At 43.3% G+C, this 12,360-nt stretch overlaps 1 protein-coding gene across 1 annotated transcript in view; it reads right to left on the bottom strand.

Annotated features, from left to right (window-relative positions):
• Positions 1 to 12,360, bottom strand: part of STAB2 (stabilin 2) — a 136,051-nt gene that overhangs the window by 24,296 nt on the left and 99,395 nt on the right. The window contains exons 52-56 of the mRNA XM_070410924.1: positions 11,173 to 11,262; positions 4,332 to 4,478; positions 2,967 to 3,023; positions 1,667 to 1,793; positions 289 to 438 (exon numbers count right to left, since the gene is read on the bottom strand). Of these exons, the coding sequence (XP_070267025.1) occupies positions 289 to 438; positions 1,667 to 1,793; positions 2,967 to 3,023; positions 4,332 to 4,478; positions 11,173 to 11,262 (571 nt within the window). The remainder of the gene's footprint in view (positions 1 to 288; positions 439 to 1,666; positions 1,794 to 2,966; positions 3,024 to 4,331; positions 4,479 to 11,172; positions 11,263 to 12,360) is intronic.

Genomic DNA, 12,360 nt, shown 5'->3' with positions numbered 1-12,360 from the left:
AGGACTGAATAATACATGTTGGTTGAATAACTGAATGAATGAATGTTGCTCAGCCACAGCTTGTCTTGGTGGCTGCAGGGGATGTGAGCTCACTTTCAGAGATGCAGCTCTTTCAGTGGATGGAAATGCACACACATCTGAGGGGGAAGGGCATGTAAGGGGAGGCAGATGGGGGTGAGGGGTGGGAGAGGGGAAGACGCATGCTTCCAGGGCAGGAGACGGGTGTGGATCAGGGCAGGGAGTACTCAGTGGAACAAGAGGCTGAGCAGGGGCGGGGGTGCCACCTACGCTGACAGTTAGGCCCGAATCTCCCTGGCCAGCACAGCTCGCACGCTGTCCCGTTGAAGCCAATGTTGCATTTACACTCTCCCGTGGCCCAGTACTGGTCAAGGCAGACACCCCGGTTATTACACGGGGCATCTGGTCCTCCGGGGCAGGCTGGAAGAGACAAAATTACAGGGACTCAACAGCCTCCCCAGCATTTGTAAATGCACTGCTAACCCATCTGCAGCTGTGGGCTCTGAGCTCCATTAGCCCAGAGGGACTGTGGCCCTGGGGACATACCCACATGATGTCTCAATGTGTAGGGCACACCGCTGAACTTAAATGTATCTGATGGGGTTCTACCATGGCAGGGTGATACCCTGAACTGTGTACTGTATTTGGGCATGAATAGATCTGGGCTGAATAATGAACATGCTCTGAGGTTCAGATCTCTTAGCTCTAGATGATGATGATGATGATATGATGATGATGATGATGATTATGATGATGATAATATGCCCTACCACATTGTGACATGAAGATCCAACGAGGTACTATAACTTAGAACATTTTAAAACTATAAAGCACTGAGCAAATGGAACGGTCCACACTTTAGTGATGGAGAGTGGAGGCTGGGTGAATGTGTGGACTCCCAGCCCAGAATTCTCTCAACTGAACCAGAATAAATGGACCTTGGGCTTGCTTCTCATTCTCTCTGTGCCTCCATGTTCTCACCTGTAAAATTGGGATGGCAGTGTTATCTACTTCTTAGGGGTTTTGAGGTTTAAATATGAAGATGTATATGGGAAGTAGCACCCATGTGTGGCCGATAGGAAGTGCCTTGCATTTGCTATGCTGCTGTATTATTGTATCTAGACACAGGGGATTCAGGATGGGGCCCAAATGCCCTTTGACAAGGAGCCCTTTCCTGGTGAAGAAAGGGAGGACTATGTTGTATTTCCAGTAACAGGGGGGTTTTCACTAAAGAATGGCCCAAACATATCATGTTAGTCTAGCACCCTGCCAGGGTAGAATTCTATTAGGTACATTTAAATTCATGCACTTGTCAGGATCATGGACTAGAGTAAAAAGTGAAACATGGTATATCTAGCGCCATGGGAAATGCCTTATGCCACACTAGAAAGCAAAAATGCACGATACCCAATCAAAATCCATGCACTAGACTCAGCTCTGTCAAAACCAAAATGTGACAAGAGAAGAAGTCAAAGGAAAGCTATACAGCTCTGCAGCACGATTGTGTTGGGATCTTTTCTTAGTAGAGTCATGAGGAGGATGGACTCCCTCCCCCAAGACACGCCCTTTATAATCTCAGTACTTTCAAATGCAGCACAGCAATTGTGTAATCCTTTCGGAACCTCACGGCCATCCGAGGTGCCCTCACCCTGGCAGTCTCTCCCGAAGTAGCCCTTGCAGCACTTGGGCAATGTGATCACCAGGGCGCACTGCTGCCGGCAGCCCTCCAGGTTCTTCTTGAAGGACAGGTTGTACAGACACTTCTGCTTCACGCCCTGAAGGAAGAGAGTGAACAGCCCTCTGCTGTCTGCTGCCTGGCTTGGGCTCTAGGCTCGAGCCCGCTCCCAGTGGGGGAGCCGGGTACCGCCCAAGTCGAAAATGGGACTCAATGGCCTTTGCAGGGAATTCTTTTCTTGGGGGCATAGATAGGCAAATGAATGGGGGAGAGCCCAGTGCTAGAAAGATCTCTCTCCAGCCTTAAGACCCTTAGTGTGTTTGCAAAGGGTGCCCGGTGAAAGGTGGGGAAGAGGTAGCTTTCTATCAGGGCAAGGCCCCCTAATCACCGGAAGGAAGGGTCTGAGTTACATTTCCGTTTTGCAGGGATGTCTTTGTTAAGAGGGTTTCCTAGTAGAATAGAAAGAACTTGGCTTTGCCTCAAAGGACCCAGCATGTTAAAATACTTTAATTTTTATAATTATGCACTCTTTCCAACCATCCCAAATAAACACAGTGTGAAAGAGGAAAAAAAAAAGAACTTGGCTTTGGAATAAGTAATAAAACCAATATTTAATGAATGCTTACTATGTGGCAGGCTCTATAACCTGCATTTTAAAACTTACATCCTAATAGCCACACACTGAATAGTTATTAGCTCCTTTTTACAGAGTCAAATAATGTATAGACTATGTGATTTGCCAAGGATTGCCCACTGGAATTTGACCCCCTGTCTAGGAACTCCAAATTTCATTGGCTTAACCAATACTTTTACATGGCTTTCTTTGCTCCTTACTAGTTGTGTGACCATGGCTGATTGCTTACCCTTTCTGCCACTCACATTTTTCACCAGCGGAGGTAATAATATCTTCTTATGAGTGTTATAATGAGGAATAGGGATAATGTCTAAGAACTCAATGTAGCTCCAGGGACATGAACAACAGCCAATAAAATCCAGCTATTATTTTTTATCATTATAATGATCTAGATCTACACTCCCATGACTTTTCTAGACAGTTCCTAGAAGCTGGGCAGTGAGTTACAGATTGCCTTGGTTAAGAATGTTCATCTTTCACCTGATTGGCCTGGCTGTTGAAAGAATGGCGTAAATTAGTTATACAACACACCCACCGATGCACACACATGCACGCTTACTTACACGAACCAGCAGATTAGGGTCTGATAATGAAACAAATCTATTGCTCTCTGAATGTTATTGTTGCATTCATCCTTACCTTTGGTTTCGTCCACCTTGGGCAGCTGGGAGTATAGATACAGCTCCCACAATCCCCCTAATAGTCAAGGAAAGAAACACTTAAAAATCAAGAATATTAGGAAGCACAAGGAAATGCCCCTAGTGAATGTCTTGATGAGTTGACTAAAAACTGAATCTTGATTACAATTCTGACTATGATCAAGAATATAACAGCAAATACAGGTCAGCTTTGCCATGGAGAATTCTGAACGTCTGTCTTGGACCTCAACTCCTTGGTTGAGCTCTCAGTGATGAACAGTTCCCTGTTCCACAGAGGTGGACCAGCGTAGCATCATGCAGGCATATGGTATACCAGCGGGAAACGTGGATGCAGGTGTCAATAACATTACAAATCAGCTGGGATATTTCGGCCAGTCACCTTCTTTGGTGCTTAGTTTTCTGATCTATAAGGTAGGCATAATAATTCTTGTATTTCAGGGGGTTGGCGAGGAAAAATGATTAACTAAAAAAATGTGTGTGAATATACTTGGGAAATTAAGAAGGCCACCATCTCTGTAGCAGAAAGGATAACTGGGTTTTCATCTCCTACTTTGTCTGATGGATATTCTAATAATTTGGGATATTTATCAAATGCCTACAGGTTGCCAGATCCCCAAATCAAATGGTGACAGACTTTTCCATGTAAGTCACTTCACCTCTTTAAGACTCAGTTTCCAAGTCTATATAATAGAATTGATGATAACTACTTCTATTATTGGATTATTGTAGGGATAAGATGCGTATCGAACCAAACTCAGTGAATGGTACTGGGTAGATGGTTAAATGGGAAATAGGAAAATGCCTCATACAGTGAAGGGCCTAGGATGGAAGCTTAACCCATGTTCTTCAGTCAGCAGGCCGACGCTCTATCCACTGAGCCAAACCGGTTTCGGCGCATTAACCCATGTTCTTAATAAGTGAACAGATGAATGGAGGTGCGGGTAGCATAAGATATTGGATTGAACCATGTGAAATTGCCATGTTTGTAGTCACAGCCTGTCAAGTATGGCAATTTCATATGGTTTAAAATAGCAGAAGCTCAAACATGCTTGTTGAATGAATGAGGGAATGACTGAATGGATGGGTGGGCTTGCAAATGACTGGCAGGGCACGTGGTTGGTCCCAACAACTGTTTCCCTGATGGTGAGGGAATGAACAGACAGATGGGCGGGTAGATAAATGAAAATGTGCAAGGCCTGTGCAGGTGTAGGTAGATGCTTGTTCATTGCGAATCTGAAGAGAACAGCCCTCGGTAGTTTGACAGCTGAGCCCATGCAGGGTCATGAGACTGTTCTTTGGCTCAAGGTTCTCTTATCACAATAAGAGTAGTGTTTGTAGGACTGACCGAGACATCGAAGGTAGTAAAGGTGTCACAGCGGCCCCCCAGGGTGGGGTCAATGAGTAGACAGTCAATGCCGTAGGCCACACCCAGGTCAAATAAGAGCTCCCGTTGTATAATCCTGCATGTTTGGCTGTTCAGGAAGAGTTCGCCCTAAGAAAGAGAGAGAGAGAAAGAGAGAGAGAGAGAGAGAGAGAGAGAAAGAGAAAGAGAGAGAGAGATATCAACAATCCTTCTTAGACTTCCTAGGTCATATAATGCAGCCAGCACTTGCAAGACTCAGAAAGAACTGAGATACATATTTAGATATATCAAACACTCAGCATGTATTAAGTGCCAAGTATTGTTCTATGTGCTTTACCTGTGCCAGTTTTAGGATGTAGCTACTATTGCTAGTGTTCCCATTTACAGCTGAGGAAACTGAGGCAGTGAGAGGTTAAACAGCTTGCCCAAGGTCACTCAGCCAGTCAATGGTGGTGCCAGCATTCACACCAGGCAGCCAGCCTCGGAGCCCACACTGTTGGCCACTCTGCAACACCATCTCTGCCAAAGTAGAACAGTGGCGGCAGGGGTAACAGGATGGCGCAGGGGCGGCCTGCCTGACGTTCAGGATAAACTTTGTTGACACGGCCACGTCCTGTGCGGTAACCCAGATTCCTTACTTAGTGCCAGCACCCAGCGAAGTGCCTGACACAACTGTCTTCCTAGGACACACAAGTGATGGCTTTTCCTTTACAGTGATAACAACCACTTCAGTTTTCACATGTATTAGGCATTGGGTAATTTGTGCTTTAGGTATGTTATTTTGTTTTATGCTACAACAATCCTAGCGCTTTTCTTTTCTTTCCCTTTTTTTGTTAGCCCTTACCCGAGGCTATTTTTCCATTGATTTTTTAGGGAGAGTGCAGGAGAGAGGGAAAGACAAGAGAGAAACATTGATGTGAAAGAAACACATCGATTGGTTGCCTCCTGCATGACCCCTGACCAGGGCCTCGGCCAGGGAGGAGCCTGCAACCAAGGTACATGCCCTTGCCTGGAATCAAACCTGGGACCCTTTGATCTGCAGGCCGATGCTCTATCCACTGAGCCAAACAGGCCAGGGCAATCCTAGCACTTTGTTTTGCTAAGGTCCACCCAGCAAAGTTGATGGATACAACCATTCCCTGCCACTCCTCAGGGAGCAAAATGTTTTTTAGAAAATTCTATGAAAACAAAAAAGATAAATTTCAGCATCTGTGATGAGATGGACACAATGTGATTCAGTGGAAAGAACACTGGAAAACTGTGGTTAAATCCCCCCACTTCTACTTGTCAGCGGACTTCTCTGAGGTTTAATTTTCCTCACCAGGAAAGTAGGGTTAATGATTCCATGGCATAGGGCTGTTATAGAGATCAGACTAAATAATACATGACCAAATTCCCTGAAAGCTGTATCAGCACAGAGAATGAGCAGTGGGCATTCTTTTTTTTTTTTTTTTTTTTTTTTTTTTTTTTTCATTTAGTGATATGATTTCACCTAATGCTTTTTATTTTCCAAATTATTTTTTTTTTATTTTTTTTATTTTCCTCTTAAAGTATTACAAAGGGTATTACATAAGTATCCTTTTTCCCCCCCCCCGCCCTTGACAAACCACTACCCTCCCTTACCCCCCAGTGTCTTATGTCCATTAGTTATGCTTATATGCATGCATACAAGTCCTTCGGTTGATCTCTTACTCCCCTCCCTCCTGCCCCCCAACTCTCTCTGGCCTTCCCACTGCAGTTTGACAATCAGTTTGAGGCAGCTCTGCCTCTGTATCTATTATTGTTCAAAAGTTTGTAATGGTCTTTATTATCCATGAATGAGTGAGATCATGTGGTATTTTTCCTTCATTGACTGGCTTGTTTCACTTAGCATAATGCTCTCCAGTTCCATCCATGATGTTGCAAATGGTAGGAGTTCCTTCTTTTTAACAGCAGCATAGTATTCCATCGTGTAGATGTACCACAGTTTTCTAATCCATTCATCTACTGATGGGCACTTAGGCTGTTTCCAGATCTTAGCTATGGTGAATTGTGCTGCTATGAACATCTGGGTGCATATATCCTTTCTGATAGGTGTTTCTGGTTTCTTGGGATATATTCCTAGTAGTGGGATCACAGGGTCAAATGGGAGTTCCATTTCCAATTTTTTGAGGAACCTCCATACTGCCTTCCATAGTGGCTGCACCAGTCTGCATTCCCACCAGCAGTGCACAAGTGTTCCTTTTTCTCCACATCCTCTCCAGCACTTGTCGTTTGTTGATTTGTTGATGATGGCCATTCTGACAGGTGTGAGATGGTACCTCATTGTTGTTTTGATTTGCATCTCTCGGATGATTAGTGACTTTGAGCATGTTTTCATATGTCTCTTGGCTTTCTGAATGTCCTCTTTTGAAAGGTGTCTATTTAGATCCTTTGCCCATTTTTTGATTGGATTGTTTATCTTCTTTTTGTTAAGTTGTATGAGTTCCCTATAAATTTTGGAGATTAAGCCCTTATCCGATATGACGTTGGCAAATATGTTTTCCCACGAGGTGGGTTTTCTTGTTGTTTTGTTGATGGTTTCTTTTGCTGTGCAGAAGCTTTTTATTTTGATGTAGTCCCATTTGTTCAGTTTCTCTTTAGTTTCAACTGCCCTAGGAGCTGTATCAGTGAAGAAATTGTTTTGGCATATGTCTGAGATTTTGTTGCCTTTGTATTCTTCTAGAATTTTTATGGTTTCCTGTCGTACATTTAAGTCCTTTATCCATTTTGAGTTTATTCTTGTGTATGGTGTAAGTTGGTGCTCTAGTTTCATTTTCTTGCATATGTCTGTCCAATTTTCCCAACACCATTTATTGAAGAGACTATCTTGGCTCCATTGTATGTTCATGCCTCCTTTGTCAAAAATTAATTGAGCATATTGGTTCGGGCTAATTTCTGGACTCTCTATTCTATTCCACTGATCTATATGTCTGTTCTTGTGCCAGTACCAGGCAGTTTTGAGAACAGTGGCTTTGTAATACAGCTTGATATCTGGCATTGAGATCCCACCTACTTTGTTCTTTCTCAGGATCGTTGCAGCTATTCGGGGTCTTTTTTTATTCCAGATGAATTTTTGGAGAGTTCGTTCTAGATCTTTGAAGAAGGCCATTGGTATTTTAATGGGAAGTGCGTTGAATGTATAGATTGCTTTGGGTAGTATGGACATTTTAATGATGTTGATTCTACCAATCCAAGAACATGGTATGTTCTTCCATCTGTTTATGTCTTCCTCTATCTCTTTTTTCAACGTCCTGTAGTTTTCTGAGTAGAGGTCTTTAACCTCTTTAGTTAAGTTTATTCCTAGGTATCTTAATTTTTTTGGTGCGATGGTAAATGGGATTGTTTTTCTGATCTCCCTTTCTGAAAGTTCACTGTTGGTGTATAGAAATGCCTCAGATTTCTTGGGGTTAATTTTGTATCCTGCTACATTGCCAAATTCATGTATTAAGTCTAGTAGCTTTTTGATGGAGTCTCTAGGGTTTTGTATGTATAATATCATGTCATCTGCAAATAAGGACAGTTTTACTTCCTCTTTTCCAATTTGGATGCCTTTTATTCCTTCTTCTTGCCTAATTGCAATGGCTAATACTTCCAGTACTATGTTGAACAGGAGTGGTGAGAGTGGGCATCCCTGTCTTGTTCCTGTTCTTAGGGGAAATGGTGTTAGTTTTTGTCCATTGAGTATGATGTTGGCAGTGGGCCTGTCATATATGGCTTTTATTATGTTGAGGTATGATCCTTCTATTCCCACCTTTCTGAGAGTTTTTATCAAAAATGGGTGTTGGATTTTGTCGAATGCTTTTTCTGCATCAATTGATATGACCATGTGGTTTTTTTCTTTCAATTTGTTTATGTGATGTATCACATTTATTGATTTACGGATGTTGTACCATCCTTGCATCTCTGGGATGAATCCTACTTGGTCATGGTGTATGATCCTTCTGATGTACTGCTGGATCCGATTTGCTAAGATTTTGTTGAGGATTTTGGCATCTATGTTCATGAGGGATATTGGCCTGTAATTCTCTTTCATTGTGATGTCTTTACCTGGTTTTGGTATTAGGGTGATGCTGGCTTCATAGAATGAGCTTGGAAGCGTTCCTTCCTCTTGAATTTTTTGTAGTAGTCTGAGGAGGGTAGGTTTTAGTTCTTCCTTGAATGTTTGGTAGAACTCCCCTGTGAAGCCGTCTGGCCCTGGGCTTTTGTTTGCTGGAAGCTTTCTGATGACTGCTTCAATTTCTTCCATAGTTATTGGCCTATTGAGGTTTTTAGATTCTTCCTGATTGAGTTTTGGAATGTTGTATTTTTCTAGGAATTTGTCCATTTCCTCCAGGTTGTCCAGTTTGTTGGAGTAGAGTTGCTCGTAGTATTGTTTAACAATCATTTGTATTTCTGTGGGGTCTGTTGTTATTTCGCCTCTATCATTTCTGATTTGGTTTATTTGGGACCTCTCTCTTTGCTTCTTGGTGAGCCTGGCTAGGGGTTTGTCAATCTTGTTTATCCTTTCAAAGAACCAGCTCTTGGTTTCATTGATTTTCTGTATTGTTTTTTTGGTCTCTATTTCATTGATTTCTGCTCTAATCTTTATTATCTCCTTCCTTCTGCTCACTCTGGGGTTTTCTTGTTGCTCTCTTTCTAATTCTTTGAGTTGTAGAGTTAGATGATTGACTACCATTTTTTCTTGTTTTTTGAGATAGGCCTGTAGAGCTATAAACTTCCCTCTCAGGACTGCTTTCATTGTGTCCCAGAGGTTTTGGATTGTTGTGTTTTCATTGTCATTAGTGTCCAGGATGTTTTTAATTTCTTCTTTGATGTCATCGGTAACCCAATCAATATTTAATAACATGCTATTCAGCTTCCAAGTGTTTGAGTATTTTGGGTTGTTTTTATTGTAGTTTATTTCTAACATTATGCCATCGTGGTCTGTGAAGAAGCTTTTTATGATTTCAATCTTCTTGAATTTGTGGAGACTTTGCTTGTGACCCAATATGTGGTCTATTTTTGAATATGTCCCATGAGCACCTGAGAGGAATGTATATTCCGCAGCTGTGGGGTGAAGTGTTCTGAAGATGTCAATTAAGTCCATCTGATCTAGTGAGTCATTTAGGATTGCTGTTTCTTTGCTGAGTTTTTGTCTAGCGGATTTATCCAGTGATGTCAGTGGTGTATTAAAGTCCCCTACTATGATTGTATTGTTGTCGATCTCTCCCCTGATATCTTCCAGAAGTTTTCTTATGTATGTGGGTGCTCCTGCATTGGGTGCATATATGTTTACCAGGGTTATATCTTCTTGTTGTATTGATCCCTTTAGTATTATGAAGTGGCCTTCCTTATCTCTGGTTATGGCCTTCACTTTGAGATGTACTTTGTCAGATATAAGTATTGCTACCCCAGCTTTCTTTTCCTTTCCATTTGCGTGAAAGATATTTTTCCATCCCTTCACTTTCAGTCTGTGTGAGTCCCTTCTAATGAGGTGGGTCTCTTGTAGACAGCAGATGTATGGGTCATGTTTTTTTATCCATTCAGCCACTCGATGTCTTTTGGTTGGAGCATTTAGTCCATTTACATTTAAAGTTATTATTGAAAGGTATTTGTTTGTAGCCATTTCTTTTTGTGTGTGTGTGTGTGGCTGTTTTCTTTCTGAGCTTGATATTTCTTCTTTTTACACCAGTCCCTTTAGCATTTCTTGCATGGCTGGCTTGGTGGTGATAAACTCCCTTAGCCCTTTTTTGTCTGTGAAGCTTCTTATTTCGCAGTGGGCATTCTTATTATATTTCTTAGATAGGCGTCCAGCTTGGTCTATGGAGATTGTACAGCTGATCTCGAGTGTAACTTTCCGGAAGTTGGATTATAAAGGTGCTCACATTCCCCATATTCAGTTATAAAGTCAATGCAATTCCAATCCAAATACCAAAGGGATTCTGGCTGATCATCCCTTGTAAACAGAAAGTTGTATGGGACTTCTCAGAAGACTCCTAAATGGAATCTACTCATCTGGGAGTTGCACCCCTTTGCCATTTGTCCTTCCTACTGCCTGGAAAGTGGACGTGATGGCTGGAGCTCCAGCAGCCGTGTTGGACCTTGAGGTCACTTTAAGGCTGGAAGCATGTGCTGAAGAGCAGAAAGACAGGAGGAGCCCCCCAACCCCCCGGAGCCATCATACTAGCTCTGGAGGAGCCACCTCCCGATTTCCTTTATAAGCGAGAGAAACCCTTGTATATTTAAGTCACTGTCATTTTGGGTTTACCTTTATGTGCAGGTTATATCATATCCATTCCTATCATATCCATATCCTATCATCTCCATTCATCATATGGAGTTACAGGAAGGTAAGTTTGTTCAGGAACTAGCCAGGGAAGGTGAAAATGGCAAACTTTCTCTCTGTTGGCTCATTAAAGAAGCTATAACCCAGAGCTGGTTCTGATCACTAAGAGAGGCCTAGAGATGAGGTCACCTAGGGGCTAGGAAGGAGGGAAAGGAATGACAACATGCTTTCCTGCTCCAGGGTAGTGTCTCACACTGGAGAACAAATGCTCCACTACTAATTAACTAACTAACTAACTAACTAACTAACTAACCAACTTAAAAGCTGCTCCACACATGTAAGAGGAAGGGGGCTCCCTGACACTGCTCCCAGGGCTTTGGTGGGCCAGGATTGATCAGGTTCTTCATACCCGCTTACTTACTTTTGGGGAGATACCTCTCAAGGCGGCGAGGAAAAGAGCGTGCTGTCAATGACAGGAAGGTATGAACGTCTCTTTGAAAGGGTTGTGGTTGAGGAATGCTGTGCAAGGGTACTCACGATATCACTGTCAGCGCCGCACCGCACACTCAGCTCGGAGCCTTGCAGGGTCTTCCAGGCAGCAGATCTGGGCAGATCCACCGACAGAACCTGTAGCAGCCAGGACGCCACATGAATGCCCAAAAATTTGGGCCAAGGAAGGGCCAAAGGAGCTTTGTCAACAAGCCAAATTCAGACACAAGTTTTTTCAAGAGTTCTAATAATTCCAGCTTTAAAGTGATAGTAGGTATAATCAAAAGGACGAATACATTACAGACCCTCTAGGAGCCTGGACATTCTTTCTGCAGGACAGGTCCCGCCAGTGGGACTGGGCTCAGTCACCCTCCCGTCTCCCGTCTATGTGTGGGAGTTTATGGAAGATGCGCGTGGGTGTATGAAGCCAGTGGCAGGAGGAGTGGGCTAGGGAAATGGCGCTGTTACAGGTTGAATTTTGTCCCCTCCCCAAAGTCAGAGTCCTGACCCCCATTATTTTAGAATGTGGCCTTACTTAGAAACAAGTTCCTTGCCGATGTAATTAGCTTAGATGAACTCATACTGGAGTAGAGTGGGGCTCTAATCCAATAAGACTGGAGTCCTTATAAGAAGAAGAGAGGAGAGAATGCCATGCGAAGACCTAGAAACACTCAGGGAGGAGACAGCTTTGTGACAACAGAGGCAGAGACGTGCAGGATGTGCCCACAAGCAAAGGAATGCCAACATGTGCAAGGAATGCCAGCAACCACCAGAAGCCAGGAGAAAAGCATGGACCAGCTTCTTCCTTAGAGCTTGGAAGAGGAGCTTCCGGACTTGATTCCGGACTGCCAGCCTCCAGAACTCTGAGAAAATACATTTCTGTTGTTTCAAGCCCCGCCCCCTAGTTGGTGGTAACTTGTTTTGTCAGCCCCAGGAAACAAACAGATCCTATGAATTAACCACAGTTTGGACATCTAGCTTGTTTGGATTGGACAGATTTACTCCTGGAGAGGAATATGGGTCCTGGTCGAGGGTTTTAGCAAGATCTCCATTCCCTGCGCACAGTGGACCGGTTCAGGAATGAGGAACTGATGGCAGCTGAATGAATCAGTCCTTTGTCTAGAAACGTTAGAATCAGGAGAGAAAGAGTCATCTGGAGAGATTTGGGGACTGCCGTCCGCAGCCATCTCGCCACGTGAATGACGGAGGCGAGAAAGCTGATCTGCTGTACGAGAC

This window comes from Myotis yumanensis, unplaced genomic scaffold (assembly GCF_028538775.1).
Source record: "Myotis yumanensis isolate MYYU_CA2020_CCGP unplaced genomic scaffold, mMyoYum1.0.hap1 SCAF_3, whole genome shotgun sequence".
NCBI lineage: Eukaryota > Metazoa > Chordata > Mammalia > Chiroptera > Vespertilionidae > Myotis > Myotis yumanensis.
The sequence above is the reverse complement of the archived record's forward strand: the minus strand, read 5'-3'. Positions and strand labels throughout refer to the sequence as shown.